At 45.8% G+C, this 27,483-nt stretch overlaps 1 protein-coding gene across 1 annotated transcript in view; it reads left to right on the plus strand.

Annotated features, from left to right (window-relative positions):
• The window catches only part of LOC146863548 (uncharacterized), a 550,315-nt gene that overhangs the window by 332,393 nt on the left and 190,439 nt on the right, over positions 1–27,483 (plus strand). The window contains exon 8 of the mRNA XM_085643185.1: positions 7,991–8,521. Within this exon, the coding sequence (XP_085499311.1) occupies positions 7,991–8,521 (531 nt within the window). The remainder of the gene's footprint in view (positions 1–7,990; positions 8,522–27,483) is intronic.

The following is a 27,483-nucleotide window of genomic DNA, read 5'->3' on the forward strand; positions in this document are numbered from 1 at the left end:
ATTCAACTTCTCTACTCTGACACTTGGGTCAGAGTCCGGATGGGAGATGGATCAAAATTCCAACCGCGTCAGACTTGAAGCAAGGGTGTGTACTGGCCCCACTACTTTTTAATTTATTTTTAGCATATCTAACGCAAGCATTGGACAAGGTGAACGCCTGTCCCCCCAAATTAGCTAATACTCTGATATCAAACCTGCTATATGCAGATGATGTTATCTTACTGACCCAAACAAAGGTCGGGCTGCAGCGCCTGATAAACAGGACATCAAGATACTCTAAAGAAAGCGGAACGGTTATCAACAAACCAAAGACAAAAATCACAGAGGTTAACAAAAATTCAAGGACAAAACATGAGTATAAATGGATTCTGGACAATTCGCAACTAGAGCAAGTAAGAACATGTAGACACTTGGGAATATTATTTGATGACCAAGGAACATTTCAGCTACATAAGATCGATATGCAACAGAAAGCAAATATATTGTTATTGGCTTTTAGAACCTTACAGAAATCCAGAGGAGGGCTGAGCTTTCGACCGTTTCTAAAAGTAATATCAGCAAAACGTTTGCCAATCCTTAACATATGGAAGCGAAGCATTGTGTGCAAAAGATTCAGTTACAATTAATAAAGACTGCTGTCTGAAGTTCAACACGGAGAAGACCGAGGTCCTCATCCTCGGACCCCACACCTGGTGGCCCTTTGCCCTTGAAATCCACCTACTCCTACATACCACGCACGAAACCTCGGCATCATCCTCGACTCCTCCCTCTCCATGAACTGTCAGATCAACGCCGTCGCATCCACCAGCTTCAACTGCCTGCGCATTCTCCCTGTCAGAAAAAGGGTCACCTTCAAACTCCTCACCCACGTCTAAAAATCCCTCAATCACATCGGACCCAAAGACCTCAACGAGAGAGTGTCCTTCCACGTACCCAAGAGGAACCTCCACTCTGCCGACCTCGCCCTGGCAGAGACCACCCGCATCCGCAGAAACAGAACAGGCGGGAGAGCCTTCTCCCACGTTGCAGCCAAGACCTGGAACAAGCTCCCCCTGAACATCAGACGCTCCCTGCCCCAGCACACATTCAGGAAGGACCTCAAGACCTGGCTCTTCGACTGACCCCCAGCACCTTGAGACCCTCACGGTTGAGTAGCACACTTTATAATCCCCTGATTGATTGATTGAATAATGCTGCTGTTACAAACATCTTTAAAGCCCTCTTTTTATTGCCACATAATGCATCGCCTGCACAGATACAAATGGAGTTTGGGTTCATTAATCAGCTACTCGCGTGAAAAGGCCTATTTATTAAACTGTGGAAAAGGATCAAAACGGATACTGTAAATCAAATGTCTAAACTACTGTGGCAGGAAATAAACACAAACTGGAAAGCCCAGGCGTGGAAATATCTTCATGCTTCATTAGATGAATACTCGGCGAACTCGATCTGGGAAATGACAATAACCATAAATTCATTTTAAAAAAGCCATCAATAATACAACACAACATTTATCACTTCTTCTGGGCAAAGATATTTTTGCAAAAAGAAAACATGAATGGCCTCTAATGAATGGTTATACCAAGGTGAAAATTCAACTGTATCTTGAAATCCCTTGGTCCGTGAAGCTAAACAAATATTTATAGAAGCCTGTTTTGGAGTATTTCCGGGTTCATGTCACCTAATGCCATGGCTGAGAACAGAGGAACCGACGGCCTGCCGCGCATGTAAACACGGAGTAGAGAACATTAGGTACCTCCTTTGTGTATGTCTGAAACTGAAATGTGAAAGAATATCTATCCTTAGGAGACATTTTAATGTTCAAGGAATAAGGACTTGCAAACACGCCTTGATAAGATGTCTTCATACTGATGATATAGTATTAACCTCAGCTTTTGCAAAGTTTTAATGCAATTGAGACTACCAAAAACAAATAGAACGTAATGTAGGATGAATATAATATGTAAATAGTACCATGAACTTTAAGTCCAACATATTTTTTTATATGAAAGAGTATTACGTTCGATCGTAGGTAAAATTACTTTTCTTACTTTTTTTACAACCGGATTGTATAATAGGAACTATTGTTTATATATTGTAATATTTTAATTCACAGTACAAATGAAAATGAAATGAGTGTGTCATATCATGCATGCACATCACGCATGCACTGCATTGCTGCTGCTGAGTGTGTCACATCAGGCATGGACTGCATGGCTGCTGCTGCCTGAGTGAGTCACATCATGCATGGACTGCATTGCTACCGCTGTGTGTCAAAACATGCATGGACTGCATTGATACCGCTGAGAGTGCCACATTATGCATGCACTGCATTGCTGCTGCTGAGTGTGTCACATCAGGCATGGACTGCATGGCTGCTGCTGCCTGAGTGAGTCACATCAGGCATGGACTGCATTGCTACCGCTGAGAGCGTCACATTATGCATGGACTGCATTGCTGATGCCGCTGAGTGTGTCTCATGAGGCATGGACTGCATTTCTGCTGCTGAGCGTGTCACATCATGCACGGACTGCATTGCTGATGCTTCTGAATATGTCACATCATAAATGGACTGAATGGCTGCCACTGAGTGTGTCACATCATGCATGGACAGCATGGCTGCTGCTACCGCTGAGTGTGTCACATCATACAAGGACTGCATGGCTGCTGCTAGCTTTGAGTCTGTCACATCATGCATGGACTGCATTGCTGCTGCTACCGCTGAGCGTGTCACATCATGCATGGACTGCATTGCTGCTGCTACCGCTGAGCGTGTCACATCATGCATGGACTGCATTGCTGCTGCTACCGCTGAGCGTGTCACATCATGCATAGACTGCATTGCTGCTGCTGCTGCTCAGTGTGTCACATCATGCATGGACTGCATTGCTGCTGCTGCTCAGTGAGTCACATTATGCATGGACTGCATGGCTGCTGCTGCCACTGAGTGTGTCACATCATGCATGGACTGTATGGCTGCTGCTGAGTGTGTCACATCATTAATGGACTGCATGGCTGCTGCTGCCGCTGAGTGTGTCACATCATGCAAGGACTTCATTTCTTCTGCTACCACTGAGCGTGTCACATCATGCATGGACTGCATTGCTGCTGCTTCTGAATATGTCACATCATAAATGGACTGAATGGCTGCCACTGAGTGTGTCACATCATGCATGGACAGCATGGCTGCTGCTACCGCTGAGTGTGTCACATCATACAAGGACTGCATGGCTGCTGCTAGCTTTGAGTCTGTCACATCATGCATGGACTGCATTGCTGCTGCTACCGCTGAGCGTGTCACATCATGCATGGACTGCATTGCTGCTGCTACCGCTGAGCGTGTCACATCATGCATGGACTGCATTGCTGCTGCTACCGCTGAGCGTGTCACATCATGCATAGACTGCATTGCTGCTGCTGCTGCTCAGTGTGTCACATCATGCATGGACTGCATTGCTGCTGCTGCTCAGTGAGTCACATTATGCATGGACTGCATGGCTGCTGCTGCCACTGAGTGTGTCACATCATGCATGGACTGCATTGCTGCTGCTGCTCAGTGTGTCACATCATGCATGGACTGCATTGCTGCTGCTACCACTGAGTTTGTCACATCATGCATGGACTGTATGGCTGCTGCTGAGTGTGTCACATCATTAATGGACTGCATGGCTGCTGCTGCCGCTGACTGTGTCACATCATGCAAGGACTTCATTTCTTCTGCTACCACTGAGCGTGTCACATCATGCATGGACTGCATTGCTGCTGCTACCGCTGAGCGTGTCACATCATGCATGGACTGCATTGCTGCTGCTGCCGCTGAGTGTGTCACATCAGGCATGGACTGCATGGCTGCTGCTACCGCTGAGCGTGTCACATCATGCATGGACTGCATTGCTGCTGCTACCGCTGAGCGTGTCACATCATGCATGGACTGCATTGCTGCTGCTACCGCTGAGCGTGTCACATCATGCATGGACTGCATTGCTGCTGCTACCGCTGAGCGTGTCACATCATGCATGGACTGCATTGCTGCTGCTACCGCTGAGCGTGTCACATCATGCATGGACTGCATTGCTGCTGCTGCTCAGTGTGTCACATCATGCATGGACTGCATTGCTACCTCTGAGTTTGTCACATCATGCATGGACTGTATGGCTGCTGCTGAGTGTGTCACATCATTAATGGACTGCATGGCTGCTGCTGCCGCTGAGTGTGTCACATCATGCAAGGACTTCATTTCTTCTGCTACCACTGAGTATGTCACATCATAAAAGGACTGCATTGCTGCTGCCACCACTGAGTGTGTCACATCATGCATGGACTGCAGCGCTGCTGCTGAGTGTGTCACATCATGCATGGACTGCATTGCTACTGCTGAGAGTTTCACATCATAAACGGACTGCATGGCTGCCACTGAGTGTGCCACATCATGCATGGACTCCATTACTGATGCTACAGCTGAGCAAGTCACATCATACATGGACTGCATGGCTGCTGCTACCACTGAGTGTGTCACATCATGCATGGACTGCATTGCTGCTGCTAGCTCTGAGTGTGTCACATCATGCATGGACTGCATGGCTGCTGCTACCACTGAGTGTGTCACATCATGCATGGACTGCATGGCTGCTGCTACCACTGAGTGTGTCACATCATGCATGGACTGCATTGCTGCTGCTGCTGAGTGTGTCACATCATGCATGGACCGCATTGCTTCTGCTATCTCTGAGCATGTCACATCATGCATGGACTGCATTGCTGCTGCTGCCACTGAGTGTGTCACATCATGCATGCACTGCCTTGCTACAGCTGAGTGTGTCACATCACGCATAGACTGCATTGATACCACTGAGTGTGTCACATTATTCATGGACTGCATTGCTGATGCTGCTGAGTGTGTCACATCATGCATGGACTGCATGGCTGCTGCTGAGTGTGTTACATCATACATGGACTGCACTGCTGCTGCTGAGTACTTCACATTATGCATGGACTGCATTGCTGCTGCTACCGCTGAGTGTGTCACATCATGCATGGACTGCGTTGCTGCTGCTGAGTTTGTCACATCATGCAAGGACTGCAGTTCTGCTGTTACCGCTGAGTATGTCACATCACACATGGACTGCATGGATGCTGCCACCTCTGAGTCTGTCACATCATAAAAGTACTGCATTGATGCTGCTACCTCTGAGTATGTCACATCATGCATGGACTGAGTTTCTACAGCTGAGTGTGTCACATCATGCAAAGACTGCATTGCTGCTGCTACCGCTGGGTATGTCACATCATGCACAGACTGCATTGCTGCTTCTACCGCTGAGTGAGTCACATCATGCATGGAATGCAATGCTGCTGCTGCCGCTGAGTGTGTCACATCACGCATGGACTGCTTTTCTACAGCTGAGTGTCACATCATGCATTGACTGCATTGCTATCGCTGAGTGTGTCACATCATGCATGGACTGCATTTCCACTGCTGCCACTGAGTGTGTCACATCATGCATCGACTGCATTGCTGCTGTTGCTGCCGAGTGTGCCACATCATGCATGGACTGCATTTCTGCTGCTGCCGCTCGGTGTGTCACATCATGCATGAATTGCTTCGCTGCTGTTCCCACTGAGTGTGTCACATCATGCATGGACTGCGTTGCTACTGCTTACTGTGTCACATCATGCAAGGACTGCATTGCTGCTGCAACCGCTGAGTGTGTCACATCATAAAAGAACTACATTGCTGCTGCTACCTCTGAGTATGTCACATCATGCATGGACTACGCTGCTACCACTTAGTGTGTCACATCATGCATGGACTACGCTGCTACCGCTGAGTGTGTCACATCATGCATTGACTGCATTGCTAACACTGAGTGTGTGAAGAAAAGTATTGTTTACACATCAATCAAGAGCTCGCTTGTGCTCTGAAGAGAAGTATTGTTTACACATCAATCAAGAGCATGCTTGTGCTATGAAGGAAATAATTGTTTACTCAACAATCAAGAGCTTTCTTGTGCTATGAAGAAAAGGATTGTTTACACAATCAAGAGCTCACTTGTTCTATGAAAAAAAAGTATTGCTTACACAACTATCAAGAGCTCGCTTGTGCTATGAAAGAAAAGTATTGTTTACACAACTATCAAGAGCTCGCTTGTGCTATGAAAGAAAAGTGTTGTTTACACAACTATCAAGAGCTCGCTTGTGCTATGAAGAAAAGTATTTTTACTCAACAATCAAGAGCTCGCTCGTGCTATGAAGAAAAGTATTGCTTACACAACAATCAAGAGCTCACTTGTGCTATGTCGAAAAGTATTGCTTACACAACAATCAAGAGCTCACTTGTGCTATGAAGAAAAGTATTGTTTACACAACAATCAAGAGCTTGCTTGTTCTATGAAGAAAAGTATTGTTTACACAACAATCGAGAGCTGACTTGTGTATGAAGAAAAGTATTGCTTACACAACTATCAAGAGCTCGCTTGTGCTATGAAAGAAAAGTATTGTTTACACAACAATCAAGAGCTTGCTTGTGCTATGAAGAAAAGTATTGTTTACACTACAATCAAGAGCTCGCTTGTGCTATGAAGAAAAGTATTGTTTACACAACAATCAAGAGCTTGCTTGTGCTATGAAAAAAAGTATTGCTTACACAACAATCAAGAGCTTGCTTGTTCTATGAAGAAAAGGATTGTTTATACAACAATCAAGAGCTCGCTTGTTCTATGAAGAAAAGGATTGTTTATACAACAATCAAGAGCTTGCTTGTGCTATGAAGAAAAGTATTGCTTACACAACAATCAGGAGCTCGCTTGAGCTATGAAGAAAAGTATCGTTTACACAGCAATCAAGAGCTCGCTTGTGCTATGAAGAAAAGTATTGCTTACACAACAATCAAGAGCTCGCTTGAGCTATGAAGAAAAGTATCGTTTACACAACAATCAAGAGCTCGCTTGAGCTATGAAGAAAAGTATCGTTTACACAGCAATCAAGAGCTCGCTTGTGCTATGAAGAAAAGTATTGCTTACACAACAATCAAGAGCTCGCTTGAGCTATGAAGAAAAGGATTGTTTATACAACAATCAAGAGCTTGCTTGTGCTATGAAGAAAAGTATTGTTTACACTACAATCAAGTGCTCGCTTGTGCTATGAAGAAAAGTATTGTTTACACAACAATCAAGAGCTTGCTTGTGCTATGAAAAAAAATATTGCTTACACAAATATCAAGAGCTTGCTTGTTCTATGAAGAAAAGGATTGTTTATACAACAATCAAGAGCTTGCTTGTTCTATGAAGAAAAGGATTGTTTATACAACAATCAAGAGCTCGCTTGAGCTATGAAGAAAAGTATCGTTTACACAGCAATCAAGAGCTCGCTTGTGCTATGAAGAAAAGTATTGTTGTGCATAAGCAGCTTGCTTGTGCTATGAAGAAAACTCTTGTTTAAAAGACAGTCAAGAGTTTGCTTGTGCTTTTTTCATGTGTAAGTGAACTCATGAACATAACTCACCCCTCTGAGAGGAGTAACAACTAGTCACATTTAACATTTTGTGAACTAGGTCTGTGTTATCATGATCCGTGTTAGGCGTTTCCGGCACACCACAGGTGTGTCTGTCTTCCTGGTGGTATTCTCTTCCACTAATGTGATCCATTTCATTTACTGTTACCAGGTTCTTTCCACCTGTTCTTGTCCCGCAATCCCTTATCAATGGCTTTCTTTTGAACAATATTTCATTTACCAATATATCAATATAAATCAACATTTAGGGGACTTTCATTAAATACTGGAAAAAATCATTGCTATATAAAATGAATGTATAAAATATCTAAAATAGAGTAAACATAACTGTTTTTCGTAATTTTATATATATAGACAGGAAGCTGAACACCAGGAGTGGATGAAACTATTGCATGGTCATTACTTGGTGGCGGTTATAAATATGTAGATTACGGTGGAATTGTGTAGACCTTGTAACTGAGAGTGATTCTTCTTGCTTTAGATACCAGCCCACCGCAATGGGACCGTCTCCTTTCCTGAGTCCAGTAGGCTCCCAGACGGATACTGCAGCAACTGGAGTTATTGTGCAAACTCCGAAAGAAAGGCCTCAGAAAACACTTGAACATGAACAACCATCACAGTATGAACAATTACCACAGCATGAACAACCACCACGGCATGAACTACCACCAGAGCTTGAACAACCAACACAGTATAAACAGCCACCACATAATAAACAACCACCACAGAATAAACAACTACCACAGCATGAACAACTACCACAGCATGAACAACAACCACAGCATGAGCAACTACCACTGCATGAACAACCTCCACAGCATAAACAACCACCACAGTATGAACAACTACCACAGCATGAACAACCTCCACAGCATGAACTACCACCACAGCATGAGCAACCACCACTGCATGAACAACCTCCACAGCATAAACAACCACCACAGTATGAAGAACCACCTCAGCATGAACTACCACCACAACATGTACCAAGGACAAGCAGCTTGCAAAAAAGGTAATTATGTTTGAGTTTGTGGTCTTGTATCAGACACCGCACATGTTTACACCTCTTGGCAGCTCTATCAATTCACTAATGGGGTGAGGTGTATACTGTCCAGTCTCCGTTTCAAAATCAATCATTGGTAAATGCATTAGGTTTCACCTATATGATTAATAGGAAGCTGTTTTTTGATGTAAGGTTGCTGAGTTACAGAATGTCTGCTAAAGTGTTATGACTTGTGTATATACAAAAAGGCAATCTATTGCGCTGTTACTAGTGGTATAGTGTGGATAACTAACAGCAACATTTTGAAAAATGAAATGAAAGAGGGAAATAATAGAATTAATTGATTTAATAGCAATATTATGTGTTTGAAAGAGTTCTGGCAACTTTTGGCCCGGTGCCACTGCACCTGCTGTATCATTCAAATCATGACCCTATTGCCTGTGAGGTAACTACACTTGTGACTGCCTGTTTTTTTGTAAAATATTGCAATATTTGGTGTTTAAAGGGGTTCCTAGAGCTTTGGGCCCCGGTGTCACTGCACCTGCTGCACCAATGAAATCATAGCTGTTGTGCTTGCAAGGTAACTGTATTTGTGACTGCTTATTTAGTAGTTAAATATAGCAATATTTGGTGTTTACAGGAGTTCTGACAACTTTTGACCCCAGTGCCACTGCACCGGCAGCACCATTGAAATCATGGCCCCAGTGCCTGCCAGATAACTGCACTTGTGACCAATGTTCCCTCTCATTTTTTTCCTCTATGTGCGGCAGTTTAAGGTCTCTGTGCACTGCAGCCAAGGCTATGTGCGCCGGGAACCAGACCGCGTGTGGGTGCAGCGCCAAATATAACTCGAAATGTTGTGCTTAAAAAAGAGAAAAGACTGTGCATCTCCACATCTGTAGCATCAAATGAAGGATCTTAAGGCAGGTTTTAAATTTAGATACACACGCCACGCCACAACATGAATGACATGCTGCTGACAGTGCCTCTTTGGGCTCTTGCCGCGGCGCTGGAGCTGAACTCAGCTGACTGGATTAACAGCTGACACCCCACATTGGCCTCAAGTGTCTGATACTGTCAAGAGCCCGCTGCCTGCAGAACTATCTTCTGCGCCCGGTCACTGGGCACATATGTCTCAAAAACTGAGTGAACCTGTGTCTTGCTGGTCAAAACTGTTATTGTTAAATAGACAATCCGTGCCCCACCAGGATCCGAGGGCTGCGCTTAGCCTTTTCATATCATCTGGCAAGATGCGCCTCTCACTGTAATCACGCAGAGTGATTGACTCCCGAGGCAAACACCCCGACAGTGGGGGCCTGTTTAAAGTTTTGTCTTTCCAAGCACCTTCTGCTGCTGCCAAAGTCAATTGGCGCCATGCGTCCGCCTGAGGTAGGGGATCAAGTGAATCATTCTGGGAGCGTTCGATGCACCTTGATTGTTTACTACTGTTCCGTTACACTATATGCATTGTAGGTCTGCATGTCCTTCACATAAATTGTAGACCATACAGGCAGGAAAAATTAGTATGCATTTCAATACATGAAGGGGCATATTCTCAAGAAAGTGTGATAACCATCGCAAACGTTACTTAACGCAACCTTCTACAGCGCAGTCTATTGCGGGAAACTTAAGCTGTGTTAACCAAGTATTCACAACACGGCAGTACCATGCGATAGTCACCAGATAAAGTGTCAAATGGCGGTGTTAAAATCAACGCCACGCCGCAAAAATGCGAAACGCGAAGGCAAAAAAAGCTGCAATCAGGCCAAGCGCGATACAAAAAGCAGGGAAAACCAGAGGCAGGCCTGGAAATCCCACACGTCTGGCGGGAAAATCCACTATAAAAGCAGAACAGGAAAAACACACCAGAAACAATCCAAAGTGCGCAGCAACATGGATGCAACCTGACCGAGCGCAGAGGCCAATGTGAACCCCACAAGCCCCACAGACCACCAGCAAGGTACAACGGGGCCGGGGAAGGCCAGGGAGAAGAGGGAGAGGAAGGCGGGGTGCAGTCCGCAGGAAAACAAGACCAGCATCACGGAGATGACAGAACACTACCATCAACTGACCCACAATCAGACTACCTTGAATGCAGCCGGAGTGTCAAGGAGGCCGAGAGGCACTGGCATGACGTGAAACTCTAAACCAGGCACAAAGACGCCACCAACAGGAAGGCAGCAACGGCGATAGGAGGTGGCAGTCCTGCATCACAGGATGAGCCGGGGGAAATGGAGGCCAGTCATCAGTGTGGAGATGGTGCAAGGAGGTGGGAGTACGGACACAGCTCGAGAGGACCAGACACAACAACAACAGGGTGAGTAACGACGAGGCACTGGGGGAAGGGGGGAGATGGGCACAATGACACGCATGCACAAGTAAGTATAGCACACTGCACACCCACAATGACCCAGCTTTTTGTCCCTCATCCCCCGTGGCACACTGCAGCACACACACATAGCAATCACAGCACATCCCATGACAATGTGGCACCAAGTGCAACACCGATACTGCAGAACAGGGGGCACAACTGGGTCCGCTCATGCGCAGAAACAGACCAATCAAATTGGACAGATCAGGGAATTGTGAGATGCATATGTACGTGTACAACCTCACATCCATCACGTAGTCCAAATGCCCACTGTCCCCCCTCAAATTGCCAGCACCGCCCAAACAGTCACAATGTACATTGTCACACAGTTTGCATGTCAACAAGAACAATGGGTCAACATACATGTCAACACAATGTCAACATGCATCTCCCCTTCAAAAAACAAAACAAAAAACACCTTCAGCAGGTCAGACCAGACAACCCATCAGTGATCCCGGAGACGACCACCACACCTTTGACACCGACGCCCTGTAACAGCTCTTGGACATCTCTGGCAACCCACCCCCAGGAGCAGGGCAGCCAAGCTACATAGAGGAGACCCCAGCCCCTGCACAGACGAACCAATTGGAAGCACCTGCCACCATGGCTGGCACGCAACACATCACAGAGGCACACATTGCATTCCAATGCCAGGTGTCAGAATGCCAAAAGGAGGTGGCTGAACAGGTGCGGGTGTGCTCAGAGCTCCTGGAAGCCCAATTACATCACTTACGGGGTATCAAAGTCCCATCAGGGACCACCTACACCCCAGAAAGGAGACCCACACTACAACAGAGACACATGCAGATGCACATTCCCAGTACAGAACCATACCCAGGGGCACGCACATATCAGTCACACGCCCACGTGGGCTCTGCGTACAACGGCCCAGTCCACTCCCCTGACAAATTGAGTGGGTGACGACAAAGCTACATGTCCATGCTCTGACCTGCTGCCTGCGGTGACATGTCTGCGTCCGCTGTACACAGCACAATGTAATGTTGTAGGGCCCTGGGCCCTCATGCATACAACAAGACCACAAGGACACAAGCATATATCATGTTGAACTGGCTACGGGCATGTGTGCCTGGCCCCGTTATTGGCAGGGCCACATGTACAGTGACGCCTGTGCTGGATGTGTGTGGGGTGAGTACAAGCCAGCCCGCATGGAGTGCTTGGTGCTGGCAACAACTTGAACAGTGGACACCAGTGCAATGGAAACAGAAAACACCTGCATGACAGAGTCAACTGCTGAGCAACATGGAGGGAGCCGGAGCAAGCACAGAGGTCACCCAACATACAAACAGAAGTGTCCGTGAGTTGCAGTACACTGATGTTGGGGCACTAGAGATGAGCGCGCTCATGTGAAGAAAATGTCTAGGATGGTGTCCCTTTGGGTTATTGCGGATGCAGTGGGGTGTGTTAGACCTGCATCAACTTCCTCTCAACGTACCAGGTCTCCCACACTGCCTGAGGTCACATTGCTGCGCAACCTCTCCACAGCAAAAAACTCAATCAGTAACTTTCCATGGGTTGCGATGCACTGAGTCAGTGGCACCTGGAGTTCTCAGCAGGGGATTAGGCAGATGATGGCATCCACGACAGGTCTGAGTGACTCTGTGAGTCTGCCAGTACCACTGTTTCGACTCTGGAAGACGGTGGTTGGAGTTGGCCCTGGCGATGGTGGCGTGTGCCTCCTGCAGTGATGTGACGTCCAGGCCGGTCAGGACTCAATTTGATGTGTGATCACCACCACGGGAGAGTGACTTGCGGTCCACTGAGGAAGGGCAACGCAGACTGAGCAGTTCCTCATCGATGTCGGAGGTGAATGTGGCAGTGGGTTGCGGGGACAGTGGAATGTGTCCTCCAGGGCATGATGCAGAGGGCAGAAGCTATCCGGAAGCAGCAAATGGAGGAGTGGAAAGCGACAGCCTCGTTGCCACCACCAATTCAGTATCAGCTGCATGAGGATGAAAACTGCCCCTAACCCATAGACTCAGACGCCACCAATGTACGACCAGGGAGTGTCCAAGAATCTTGGAGAACAGACTTTGTGGCACCGGGGCTGAGAGGGGATGCAGTCTGTGATGATGCCCGTACACTAATATGAACTCCAGCATTGCCAATTCAAGACTCTGTGACCTACTGGACCACACTGTAGGCCAGAGGCAGCGGTCAGCAGTGCCCCACAGCCACGTGTCATTGGCTCGCGATGGACAGAGTTAGTGACACCAGGGCAGTTGTCGGTAGTGTTCGATCACCTCCGTAACGATGATCCTTTTTCCTCGCAAATGCAAAGCGTCATCCTCTTACGCCTCCCTTGCATGCAATGATATGTACTCTGCCTTTGAATAATCGATGTCCAGTTCCAATTCTGTGTCCTACTTGAGCGCAGCGTAGGCCAAGAGCAGTAGTCTGCGTGGGCCCACATAATCTTGCATTTGTGATGTACGACTAAGACCTGGTGGCACCGCATCGAAGGGTGTATAGTAATATACACTCAGCCATAATTAATGTGCTCTGCCATGGTGTAATCAAGACTCAGTTCCAAATGTGTGACCTACTTGTCCGCTGTGCATGCCGGTGGAGTACGTCAACGAGAAAGGAGTACTGAGAGCCTGTGTTGCGGAGGCCGTGATGGTCTGAGGTGGCTGCCAAGGTCGCAGCCTCTGGCTTGGAGATTGCACCAGCACGTGGTGGGCCCTCTTCGACACACGCCGGTGTCGGCAGGTGGGAATTGAAGCCTGGGTGGGCTGGACTGGTTCGGGGACCAGCGTCCCGGGGTGCAGCAGGCGCACAGGATCACTGGTGACACCGCTCACGGCATCGGCCTCGTTGAGCATTCCGTAAAAGGACCATGCCCAGAGTTACGTGCCTTTTATTCACACACCTATGCTGGCCTGGTGTATGCCGGGCCAGCCCACTCCGCTCACACTTACGGGGGGACGTAAAAATCGACATTGCCGCAAACTTCCCCACTGGCTGGGGTGACATGGTTGCGTCCACTGTCCATTACACTCCAAACACCAGCGGTGTGTGTTGGCATGGATATGTGTGTGATCTGCATACTGCAGTCTGGCCAGCACATCCACGTCACACTTGGCACACATCCACGTCACACTTGGCATTGTGTACAGTCTCATTCATCAGTCACTTGCCTGGTCCCCACCCCTTCCGACATTCTGCTATTGTGTTTCCGAGGTGCCATGCTGTTGATGGCTAATGTGCATGGTTGGCCCAGTTCCCACAGTGAGTTGTGCTGTCGTGTCTGGTGGGTGTGCATGTTGTATGTGAGCTTGTTACATGTGCATTTCCTGTGTTGTGTGTTGCATGACTGTGGAGTTGAGGTGTGTGGTGTGTGCATTTGGGATTGGCCAACAAGCAGTGCATTTCTGTAGGTGCCATCCTGGTGGTGCAGGTTGATGATGGACTGTCGGGAGGTGCAGGTATCATGCACACTGCCTGGGTGGTTTGCGGCGGCATTGACGGAGATTCCCTGGTGGTCCACTATTGCCTGGACATTGGTGGGATACGTGCGCTTTCTGTTGCGCTTATTGTGTGCAGTGTTGCCAGGGCCACTAGTAGGACATGTGTGCAGTCAATTGCCCCTGACACGTGCGGGAAACCAGCTGTGGTGAACACGCCTTGCTTGGTCTCCGGCTGTTCCTGCGCAGTGTGTGGGAAGTATAGATAGTGGGGTACCAAGCTGATGGTGTCATCCATGACCGTTGTGAGGGACTTGGATTGGCCTGGCTGTGTGACTCCTCCATCTCAGGCGGATGTTGGTTGGACGGTATCACAGGCTAACATGTGTAGCACGGCCATCAGCTTTGTCTGAGGTGAGATGTTGGTTGTCCGCTGTGTTGGTACCGTCGGCTTGTGGGCAATGGTGTTCAGGATGTGGAGGAGGGTTGTCCCTTTGAGCATGTAGTGGGCAATGACATTCTCTGGTGTTGGGTCTGTGAGGTTGGTGCATTTTCGGAGGGTCGCTGTCTTTGTCTGCGCTGTATCAGTGTTGGTCAGGGGGGGAGGGTGGTCCTGGGGGTGGTGGCGGTAGGTGTTGTGGCCCTCTTGGGTGTCTGGGCCGCATGTTCAGTGGCTCCATGGCATCTGTTGTTCTTCAGGTGTGGCTCTGGGTTGGGCTCCCTTTTGTGGTGCAGGCTGCGGTCCGACTTTACACCAGGTCAGAGCAATTGTTAATTTCCTGCAACTAACGCGCCTTATCACCTGTTTTGGGATGTTATTGCCGATCTGGCTAGTCATTGAGAATGTTGTGGAGTGGTGTTGTCACGGCTTTTTGCTCGGGAACGCCTACTCTGCATTTCATTAGCGATAGTTGCGGGAGTCATCTGTGGCGATGTTTTTTGTGGCTGCTATCGCGGGTAAACTGGTGTTATGGGCTGTTAACACCAGCTTGTGAATAAGGTGATATATTTATCGCAGTTTTGGCTGCGATAAAGTGTTGTTAACTCAGCGATAGCTCCTTGGGAATATGGCCCGTAGCTGCTTATGGAGTCTCCTAAGACCCCCAAGCACACACCCTGTTACCGTCTGCTACAGCACCACTCTAAACTAAACTGTAACTAGTATTTTAAGTGCCTTGGCCTTGAAATAGGATTTTAAACAAAATCATATATATTTAGTAACATCACCTTTGTTTCCTTTAATTATTAACCAGAAATCATTAATGTAGTGTGGTAAATAAAATAAATATTACCGGACTGAATTTCATGCGGAATCTTAAATTAAAGTAAATAGCTCAAAATAACAAGAGGCAGAATCCGTGGTATAAGAGGTTTCTAATGGGCTTTATTCCATTCAAAATGGCCGACTCGAGTCGCGGCCCTCAGGTTCCGTCACCACGAAGGTTCAGGAAGTGAAGTACAATAATTTATTAACAGACATGTATTTTTATAATAAGTACATTACAATGAAACGAATGTAGAAGGCGTAACATTTGATAAGAAAAATGACGTGACAGTGACATAATCGAAACTAGGCGTAATAAGGAATAAAAGAAACATGATTGGTTAGAATTATCAGACATAGGTGGATCTATAAGATAATACTTGGCATAGATGCGCGCGCGGCAGCATGACGTGTAATTGACGTGTAACTAGGGGGTGAAGGGGACTTGACATTTAGCTCTACATGTGGAGACGAGAAGTCTGGGGTCAAGTCATCCTAATCCCAAATCATATCTAACATCCTATGTTTAAAGAACTATGTTATCCACAAGGAAGAGACTCTCGGACAGAATCTATTCTATACTGACTGTGTGCGTGTACAAGCGTCTAAGTGTCTATATGAGATGCGAGGGGCAGAAAACTTTCCATGGCAACAGGGCTATGAATCACTTGCAGGAGGACGGAAAGGCTGAGTCCTTTGCTTGTGAGCTAAAGGAAATGTTTACCTAAATCACTAGGCAGGAATGCATCGGCTGAGGGGGAAAATAGATAATTCGAAGGTGAAATACAGCTTCTTGGCAGACAGGCGAAAACTGGCCGAGGCAGGCACCGTTAGCTGCACAGGGAGTAGGACAAAGTTCATGGATACAGATGCGAGCTCAAGCTGAAGCTGTCAGAGGCTGGGAGCAGGGAAAGGCTTTGAGGACAGAATCGGGCCTACTCGCCTGAACTGTAAAAATGGAGTAACTTAGCCATGTAAAGTCGGTGGCCTTTCATACCTAGGAATCGAATATCCAGCCCATAGATGGCGGATCTGACAGAGAACATGTTGACGGTAGACACACATATGTTTGCGTCTTAGAAACTGGAACTGGAGGGAACATACATGTACTTGTAACATGCATATAGAACCGTTGGGGTCCAAGATAGGGGACATAACTGATCAGGAAAATCCACATTTCCACATTCCCTCCTTGTCCCCTTCTTGCCCTTCACGAGACATCAATCTTCATCATTCCATTGATTTGCTCATGGAGCATCATTTCTTCTTCTTTCTTCTTCCGGGATCTTGAGCGAAAACTTTGATGTGGAATACACGATGTGGCACACAGACCACAAATCGTTGGTCCACATTGCAGGCATAGACAACAACTGAAGAGCATAAGAAGGCCAATACTTAGGAAGGATAGAACTCTCCATCCCCAGGCTGATATCACACTCCAAAACCACCCGGACCACGTCCAAGTGCCTGGATTCTCGTGTATCTGGCTTACAATCTTATGAAGGCGTGTTATAGCTTTATATACAGATGGCGAATTTTCTGGTATGAATATGCAGCAGCTGGATCCGATGACCCTGCAAGCTCCGCCCCTATCGGCCAGGATGACGTCAAGGACAAGACGATTCTGGAGAACAACAATTCTCATCACTGATTGTTCCTCTGTCAGATTGCCTAGGGCGGCTATAGTCTCGTTTACTACAGCTTCAAGAGTCTTGGTGAGTCTGCGTATCAGCTTACTATTTGATATAGTACCTATATAGGGAAAGATACCTTTATTGAAATCTACATACTTGTCCCATGATGTCTCAGTATAATCGACAACTGGGAGATCTCTTTGCTCTCTATTGTGTACTAAATGAACATTTCGATAATAATCAGGGGGAGCTAGGAAAACAGGTGGCAAAAGGAATGCTATGTAACAGGTACCATCCCAATCTAGAGGCAGACGCATATATGCAGTCTGACCACATATGAAGTAGGAATGGCGAGAAGCTCTAAATGAAGATTTACCTTGATCACTATATTCTACTGTAGTAACGCATTGGCTATGGCCCATGTGTTTGGAACCAACTTTTCTAACACATAATTCACCCTTAACTGGAAATACTGACATAGTGGGCAGAATTAGTTCAACTTCGGATTTGACATTCAAAATCATAAGATTAGGTGTAAAATTACCTAATTTATACACTTCATTTTCTAGATCAGTTCCTGTTCTACTGAGGTGACCCTCCTTATTAGGGTGACAGACTTTGAATAAAACTAGATTCAGATTTCCCCATATCCAATGTTGTTGATAAACTGCTGTGTCTGGGTCTATGGAATTTAATAAACTAAACCATGCTCCACAGGAGCCATTGTGTGTGAACGGATGTGGAAAGAAAGGCAGAACTCCTTTGTTATTCTGATAGGGAGGGAGTCGGCCACACACCCAACAATTGGTCGCATTACTAGTCTGATGGGAATGATGTAACATACTAATGAATGTGTTATTGCGCAGCGCAAGTCTATAGGATAATTCATGTGGCGGTAGGTCACTAAAAGAATGTTCATCAGTTATATTGAAAACACGTTTAGAAACAGGATGATACATATGCAAAATCATACTCGTAATAATTACTAAAATACTCAATAAAAACAAAATTAATAATGTCACAATACAGTGGTTACGCAGTAATTTACAATAAGCATGTCGTTTCATTATGATTCTGGACTCTACATGATTCAGACCTAAGGGATACATGTCGGGACAGATTCAACCGCTTCACCTTGGAGAGGACTTAAACAATCAAATCGTCCGACAGTTTAGATCTGGACCTGAGTTTCTGTTTATAGCACTGAGAGTCATTCAGTTCAACAAAAGGAAGGTTTGAATCAGTCTGTGAGGGAGTGCAGGGCACAGTGTCTATATCTGAAGGTAGTCCATGAAATTTTTTTACGTGACTGGAATGAATCCACCCTTTTCGTCCCTCGATCTTCACGGCTGTTCTTGTGGTCAACAGGACCAACTTGGGTGCTTTCCACCTGGGCTCCAATTGACTCTTCCTGTCGAAATTTCTCACAAAGACAAGATTACCCGGAACAACGTCATGGGATTTCGCCTCAGTGTTGTCGGGAAAGGCTGCAGCTACCTGTGAACGAGAAGATTGTAGTGCAGACATCAAGGAAGCCAGGTAATCTGTCAGCATATTACAGTCAACATCAGTTATTTTACGTGGTATAGGCGTCCCCCACATATTCGGCGGTCTACCAAAGATCACCTCATACGGGGATAGCCCTGTTCTAGAGTGTGCTACCATTCTCATGTAAAAGAGTGCAACTGGTAATGCTACTATCCAGTCGACACCTTTCTCTCTACATATTTTGGACAGTCTGATTTTCAGTGTCTGGTTATGTCTTTCTACGAGACCTGCTGCTTCGGGGTGTCGGACACAGTGGAATTTCCACTGATATCCCAACAGGAGTGAGACATGTTTCATTAATTCGGATGAGAAAGGCTGACCGTTATCTGAATATACAACACGTGGTAAACCGTATCGTGGGAAGAATTCTCGAACTAGCTGCTTGGCAGTAGTCGAGGCAGTGTAATCTGATACGGGAGACGCCTCTGTCCAACGGGAGAGAGCGCAGACAACTACGAGGACATATTTGAATCCTCGACAACGTTCCATCTGAATATAATCCATCTGGAGGACTTCAAAAGGATGGTCAGGAGGCTGAAATCCACCCTGCTCTACGGGAACACTCTTTCCTGGATTAAACTGACAACATATCATACAGGTACGAACTTTTTGTTTAGCTGCTGCTCGTAAATGTTTGTTGAACCAAATGTGCTGAATGCTGTCTAGCATAGCCTTCTCTCCTAAATGTGCTGGACTGTGAACTGTAGCTATAATGGCTTGAACCATGGAATCGGGGAGAAACCATACAGATTTCTCCTTCGTCATCCATCCTTGATCTGTCTGGATCCCTCCTAGTTCAGTCCATTTCTTTATTTCTTCTGCTGTGGCATGTGTCTGTATGTCAATTACGTCAAGTGTGGGATCCTTAATTGTCATACACTGTGTTGGTGTCTGAACTATTGGCTTTGTCATGTCTAATGTGCGATTCTGAGCAGTCTGTTTAGCTGTTCTGTCAGCTAAATCATTGCCTTGAGAAATGGTATCAGTAACCTTCGTGTGTGCTTTACATTTCATAATCGATATAGCAGTGGGTAGATGTATTGCGTCTAACAAGGCATGAATGAGGGGTCCGTGCTGAATGTGGGCACCATGGGACGTTAGATAACCTCTCTCTCGCCACAGCACGCCGAAGTCGTGTACAACTCCGAATGCATAACGTGAGTCAGTGTATACATTAACTTTCTTATTTGTGGCTTGAATACAGGCTTGCGTTAGAGCAATAAGTTCTGCTGCTTGGGCTGACAGAATATCTATACAATGTGTCTCAATAACTTCAGTGTCTGTTGTGACTGCATACGCGGCCACTAAATCTCCTGTACTTGCTCTCATGCATGATCCGTCTACATACAACGTCAGGTCTGGATCTAACAATGGAACGTCTGTCAAGTCTTGTCTAGGTTTCGTCTTTATTTCAATGATTTCAACACAATCATGAGCTAGTGGGTCTGTTCCAATTACAGGTAATAGTGTAGCAGGATTCAATGTATTACACCGTCGGATCTCTATGTGTGGTTGAAACAATGTCAGTTCATAACCGGTAAGTCTTGCTATGGTCAAGTGTTGCGTTTGTGTTCGGTTCACAAGAACCTCTACTGCATGTGGTACTTGAACTGTCAATGGGTGTCCTAATACTATGGCATCGCTTTGTCTGATTGCTAAAGCTGTCGCTGCCACTGATTTCAGGCATGCAGGCAAAGCCTGAGCTACGGGATCTAATGTACTGGAAAAATAAGCACATGGCTTACATGCTCCTGCTTGTTCCTGAGTGAGTACCGCCAAGGCAGTACCTGCACGTTCTGTAACAAAGAGTGTAAAAGGTTTGCTATAACATGGTGTTGCTAAAACTGGTGCTTGACATAGAGCTTTCTTTAAGCTCTCAAAAGCTAGTGTGTGTTCCTGAGTCCAAGGGAGGACAGTCGACGTGGCTGCCTCCTGTGTTGTCAACTGAATGAGTGGCTTCGCTAGAAATGCATATTGGGGAATCCACTGTCTACAGTATGAAGTGAGGCCTATAAAAGCCCGCACTTCCTTTTGCGTCTGCGGTATTGGCATGTTTGCAATTAACTGAATGCGATCAGGTGTAAGCTGCCTTCCCTCCTTGGACAGCGAGTGACCAAGATAAATAACTCGCTGAACACAGAATTGCAGCTTAGAAGGGGACACCTTGTGTCCTTTGTCTGCTAGGAAATGTAAAACTGTCAGAGAAGCTTTTTCACATTCTGGCTCGCTTCTCGCGGTGATCAGCAGATCATCGACATATTGAAGCAATGCGGTGTTAACGGGCATGTGTATACTGTCAAGTTCTCGTTTCAGTGCTTGGCTATAGATGCTGGGGCTTTCTGTGAATCCTTGGGGAGCGCGGGTGAATTTAAAGCTTCGTCCATTCAAGCTAAATCCGAATAAGTATTGGCTCTCCGGATCTATTGGGACGCTGAAAAAGGCATTCTTGAGATCAATTACGGTAAAGAATGTAGCTTGAGAATCAATGGCTGTCAGTAATGATGAGATATCGGGGACCACGGGGAATTGTGGCACAATGCATTTGTTTAATTCACGCAAATCAATCACTAATCGATATACTGGTGGGGCCATCGGATCAGTTCGTTTAAGAATCGGAATTATCGGTGAATTACATACATTGGAGTCTGTTTCTACAACTACTCCCTGGGCAATTAGTTCATCAATGATTTTCAACAAAGCCACTACAGCATCATGCGGTAACTTGTATTGTCGCATTCGTGGTAGTACCACTCCTGCTTTCAATGTAACTCGATAGGGTGTAATGTTCATGCAGCCAACATCCGTAGGGCCTTGTGCCCATAGATGTACTGGTAAAATCTGTAGTCGGGGATCCATGTCTCTAGACACATAGTGACCTTTAAAATCACGCAAAAACAACCTTACTCCTTCCGGAGAACAACATATTATGGCTCCTAGTGCTTTCAGAGTTTTAATTCCTAACAAATTTTCTGGGCATGATTTAGTAAGCAATAAATCTGTAATTCGTGTCAAAGGTCCTATCGTAAGTGGTAGAGGCTGTGATACTTCATTAACAATAGGTTTTCCTGAAAAACCAAGGGAAACATTTTGAGAGCCTGAGAGGGGTGCCCCTGGAACTTCACTACGTTTTATGGTTGTTCGACTTGCCCCTGTATCGAGTAAGAATTTTCTATCTTGACCTAATAATTCACTATGTACATAAGGTCCTTCTTGATCTACCGGAATCTCGATAAGCGGTAAGTCAACTTCCCTCTCTAGGCTGGTTCATGCGTAACGCTGATACTCAGGGTATTCATACTGTGCAGTCTGATACATTTGTTGTGTTGTGGTTTGTGTGGCAGTAGTAGGCAACGGTGGTGCAGCTGGCACAAACTGTATGGGTTGCTGTGAGGCTGGCATAGACTGTTGCTGAACTGGCACGGACTGTCCATGCTGCATAGCTCCTTTTTCATTCTGATCTTGTCTAACTAATCGTGGTCTCTCTTTTGCAATACCTGTAGCTATATTTCGTTTCAGGACTTGACAATCATGTACATAATGGCCTAGTTGTTTACAGTAATTGCAGGTTCCCTTTACAGGAACTGCAGAATCACCAGAATGTGTCACACCCTTTTTGTGACCATCTGCTGGTACTGTCTGAGAAACTAGCATTTTCATTTTTGTATCCTTCATGCGTCTATGCTCGTGTTCTTGTTCATCCCTAATTCTATTGTGATGATACTGTAACATTTGTAGCATTTGCGACGGAGTGTTACTTTGCCAGGTACTCTCGAATTTCAATATTCTATTCTTCACTGGAGGCAATGCATTTTCCACTAATTTTGTCACAAATAAATGTGGATATGAGTCACTACTTGCTTTTATACCACTATTTATACCAAAACATTTTTCAAATCGAGCATAATAATCGCTTGTGTCTTCGTCTTGCTTTTGTTTACAGGCTGTGATTGCACCCCAATCTTCCTTTTTTGTAGTTAATAAACGTGGCAGTACCTGTACTAGTAAACCTGGTAATAGTTTAACTTTATCCCCGAGCCCTGAACCTGCGGCTCGGCCCCTTTCTTCCTCTGCTAATGCTGTCCAGTCTATCTTTTGGTCTCCCACTTCCCACTCTTTTTCTTTCAGTTTTTCATATATGCCAGCAGGCAAAAGCACTTTTAAAATCGTCATAATATCAGGAAAGGTGTACTCTCCCATCAGTAACATGTCTTTAATTTCTCGGTGGAAACCCGCTGGGTCTTTGTCATGACTAGGTACTACTTTTTTCATTTCTAATAATTCCATTTTTGATATGGGTGTGTAAACAAATACACGGTGAAACTCATTGTCTTCGCCTTTTATTGGGTGCACTTCTCGTAGAGGATTTTGTCTATCCATGTAGTACGGTGCTCTTTCTCTGGGGGGCAGGGAGAGAGAATCTGGATTTACAAAAAGGACGTACTGCTTACGTGACACTAATATCTCTTTAATTAGCTTGTTACTAGAACCTCTCCATCTGTACGTAAGTAGTTCCGTTAATATATCAGGTAAAGGACCAGGGTCAGCATGTTGGCTCTTATATAATATGAGGAGTTGCTGAATCATATAGATTCCAGCTAAACGTTGTTCATCTGTACTGAGGTTGAGAAACGTGTGTGCTACGGTCTCATCACCGTATTTTTCAGGACTAACAATCCAGTGAACGGCTGATCTGGCTAATTCTTGCTCATCCATGGAATCGAGGAGGTGATAACCCCTTCGTTCTCGTAGTATTTTATCTGCGGCTTGAAACGAATGTTCAGGAGATTTCAGATTTATTACAGGCGTCGGATACGTTCTGCTATTATTTGGACATACAGAGTGTATTGGATCAGAAAAACATCTAGTATTTTCACAAGATCTTCCTCTGCCTACATAGGCTATGGTCTCTGACTGTCTTGCAGAGTCCCCTGATTCGGACACTTCATCTTGCTCAAACTCGTCTGTTCCCAATCTCTCTTCATGAATACGCTCTATTTCTTTACGTATTTTTCGGCACATGGCTATTATACAATTTTGCTTATCGTGTCTCCCTTCTGATATATTCTGACTCCATCTTGTAAGAATAAGCATTGCATTCCGGTCTACCCCCGGACGATCTTGATTTCTGATCACACAGTTTATGAGGAAACGTAACAGTTCCCCTTGTATCTCTACTTTCTGGAATTCCATAGCTCTGTTAATACATCCTGGATCTCGTCCTGTTTGAACAAAGTGATATATGTTATCTAGATGCGTAGCCATCCCTGGTAACCTTGCTAAATACTCTGCGGCTCGTCTGATACGTAATGATGCCAGGACCATTTCGTCCTCTTTACCAACCACCGGGTCATATCTACAATTTACAAGAAGTTCCTTAAGCGTACGTTCATTTACGAACTTAGGTGTACGTGAATGTGCTGACTCTTGAAAAACAAGTTTATTTATTCTAGGTGGTGTAAAAATACTGCTAGCACCTCCCGTGGCCCCATCTGGGGCGTCGGGTGTGAAAGGGTTCGTCGAACGTGATACAGCAACTATGGGTGTCGATACCCCTGTAGAGTCGACTGCGGAAACAGATGCGGAAACAGATGTGCTTGCCGATGCTTGTATCGGGACTTGCTGTTGCACGGGGACAGATACCTGATCCTGACGTTGAACCCCTCCGCCAGACGGTCTATGTGGTGTGGCGTTAGCATACTCGGGGGCTGCATCGTCTAGATATGAGGAAAGGAAAACATCTTCTGCGGTTCTGGGATGCCCCTTTGGATGTACCTTAATTGGAAATAACGGGGGTGGCAAGTCTTTTGGCACCTCCGTAACAGCCTTAGGTAGTCCTTCGGCTAGAAGGGGATACATACCATTCATAAGAGCATTTCTTTGTCTATTTACTTGTTCTGATTTCACTCGGATACCTTCCTCAATTAATAGATTTTCTTGAACTTTATTTGAACTTTCTTTACTCCTCTCTTCTTGTCTACGTGCTTTTTCTGTTCGTCTATGAGATTCTTTACGCCATAACTCAACGGCGTCTTTCTGTGACTGTCTGACCTTTCTTTTCCATAACTCTTCCTCCACTTTCATGATGCACTCTGCATCCCAGGTTCCCGCTATGGGCCACCTTTGACTTTCCGGTAATCCTTTGGTATAATCTACCCATAGATCAAGAAACAATATGGCATCTAAGCCATGTTTATGGTACATGAAATGTCCTGGAGTGTCTCTAGGAGGAATAGGAACTGCTTCTTCAAGCACCCCTTTTCTGGTAGTAATCTGTCTTAACTTCGAGAAGAGCGGCATATTGACAACTGATCTGATACTTACTCTTGAACTTACTTAATACGAGAAACACAATAATGAACAGTGAACAATGAACAGTCATTCATACCACAATATGCAAGACATTTTCTGAATACTTTAAACATTAAACATTAAACATTATAACAATGATCGACAATGATGACAGTCTGCCTAACTAATCACCACGCTGAATTCTTGACAATAACTGAATACTTCGGAATACTTGATATACTGCTAAACAGTACATATACACTGCTAAACAGTGCAGACCGGATTTGTGTACCCAAATCCGTCTTGACCGGCACAACCTATGTGCGCGTCAACACGCCTCCCCGGCGATGGTACTCACCGAGTAGCTCCTTGAAACGGAAGGCCTCAGAGAATGGACAGGACTCGATAACTGCGGACATCGGACCCTCTGGACGTCGGAATTTCGGAAAACCTGGTGGGCCTCTGTATACCTCGGATCTTGCTCTCTCAGCTAGGCTCTGGTCGGGATACTTCGCACTTCTCACCGCCTCGTCTGGGTTGATCGCAGCCTCAGTCGCCCCCGCTTGACCGGAGGGAGCTTACAGGAAATCCTGCTGGTACGCGTTTATGGTCCGTCCAGCTGTGGCAGGAGACCGGGCCTGCAACGCACCGCCGGCGCGTGAGATGAGAAAGTGTCCCTATTCGGGCGCCATTATGTGGTAAATAAAATAAATATTACCGGACTGAATTTCATGCGGAATCTTAAATTAAAGTAAATAGCTCAAAATAACAAGAGGCAGAATCCGTGGTATAAGAGGTTTCTAATGGGCTTTATTCCATTCAAAATGGCCGACTCGAGTCGCGGCCCTCAGGTTCCGTCACCACGAAGGTTCAGGAAGTGAAGTACAATAATTTATTAACAGACATGTATTTTTATAATAAGTACATTACAATGAAACGAATGTAGAAGGCGTAACATTTGATAAGAAAAATGACGTGACAGTGACATAATCGAAACTAGGCGTAATAAGGAATAAAAGAAACATGATTGGTTAGAATTATCAGACATAGGTGGATCTATAAGATAATACTTGGCATAGATGCGCGCGCCGCAGCATGACGTGTAATTGACGTGTAACTAGGGGGTGAAGGGGACTTGACATTTAGCTCTACATGTGGAGACGAGAAGTCTGGGGTCAAGTCATCCTAATCCCAAATCATATCTAACATCCTATGTTTAAAGAACTATGTTATCCACAAGGAAGAGACTCTCGGACAGAATCTATTCTATACTGACTGTGTGCGTGTACAAGCGTCTAAGTGTCTATATGAGATGCGAGGGGCAGAAAACTTTCCATGGCAACAGGGCTATGAATCACTTGCAGGAGGACGGAAAGGCTGAGTCCTTTGCTTGTGAGCTAAAGGAAATGTTTACCTAAATCACTAGGCAGGAATGCATCGGCTGAGGGGGAAAATAGATAATTCGAAGGTGAAATACAGCTTCTTGGCAGACAGGCGAAAACTGGCCGAGGCAGGCACCGTTAGCTGCACAGGGAGTAGGACAAAGTTCATGGATACAGATGCGAGCTCAAGCTGAAGCTGTCAGAGGCTGGGAGCAGGGAAAGGCTTTGAGGACAGAATCGGGCCTACTCGCCTGAACTGTAAAAATGGAGTAACTTAGCCATGTAAAGTCGGTGGCCTTTCATACCTAGGAATCGAATATCCAGCCCATAGATGGCGGATCTGACAGAGAACATGTTGACGGTAGACACACATATGTTTGCGTCTTAGAAACTGGAACTGGAGGGAACATACATGTACTTGTAACATGCATATAGAACCGTTGGGGTCCAAGATAGGGGACATAACTGATCAGGAAAATCCACATTTCCACATTAGCACTAGAACACATTTAAAATTGCTTTCTATTTATATTTGCTGTGTGAAGTACTTACAGGTAATGGATAACATTTCATCTTTCGGTGATTTTGCTTTTTTTTGTGCTGGCCGGAACATTAAAAAAACAGCGGTGCTGTTAAAAAACTGGACAGGTGGTCACCCTAGCCTCAGCAGTCTCCCCTCCCAAAGCATTTAACGATCACCCGGCATGGGCCTGCAAGCACTGAACCCTTCTCTTGCCCTCCAGGTGTGTTGTGAGAGCAGGGGCTGGGCTGCAGAGCCCAGTGTCCATCCCAGGTGAAGTGGAGCAGACTTTCAGGTGCGTTGACGTGACCCAGCCTGCTGTGAGGCTGAGTGACGGTCTACTATCCTAGTTGCACTTGTTATGCTACAAAATTAGTTTTTTAGGCTTGTGTGCAGTCATGAATGATCAGATAAATGAGGTAATATTCTGTGCAGCTGCAGTGCCTGCCTGCCCTCTGTTACTGAGAAATGAGTCACCAGATTGTGAGATCCCTCAGTAGTAACCTGCCTTCGTTTGTTTCCGATCACACGGACCCGCT

The sequence above is a fragment of the Triturus cristatus genome, chromosome 2_2 (assembly GCF_964204655.1).
Source record: "Triturus cristatus chromosome 2_2, aTriCri1.1, whole genome shotgun sequence".
Classification (NCBI taxonomy): Eukaryota; Metazoa; Chordata; class Amphibia; order Caudata; family Salamandridae; genus Triturus; species Triturus cristatus.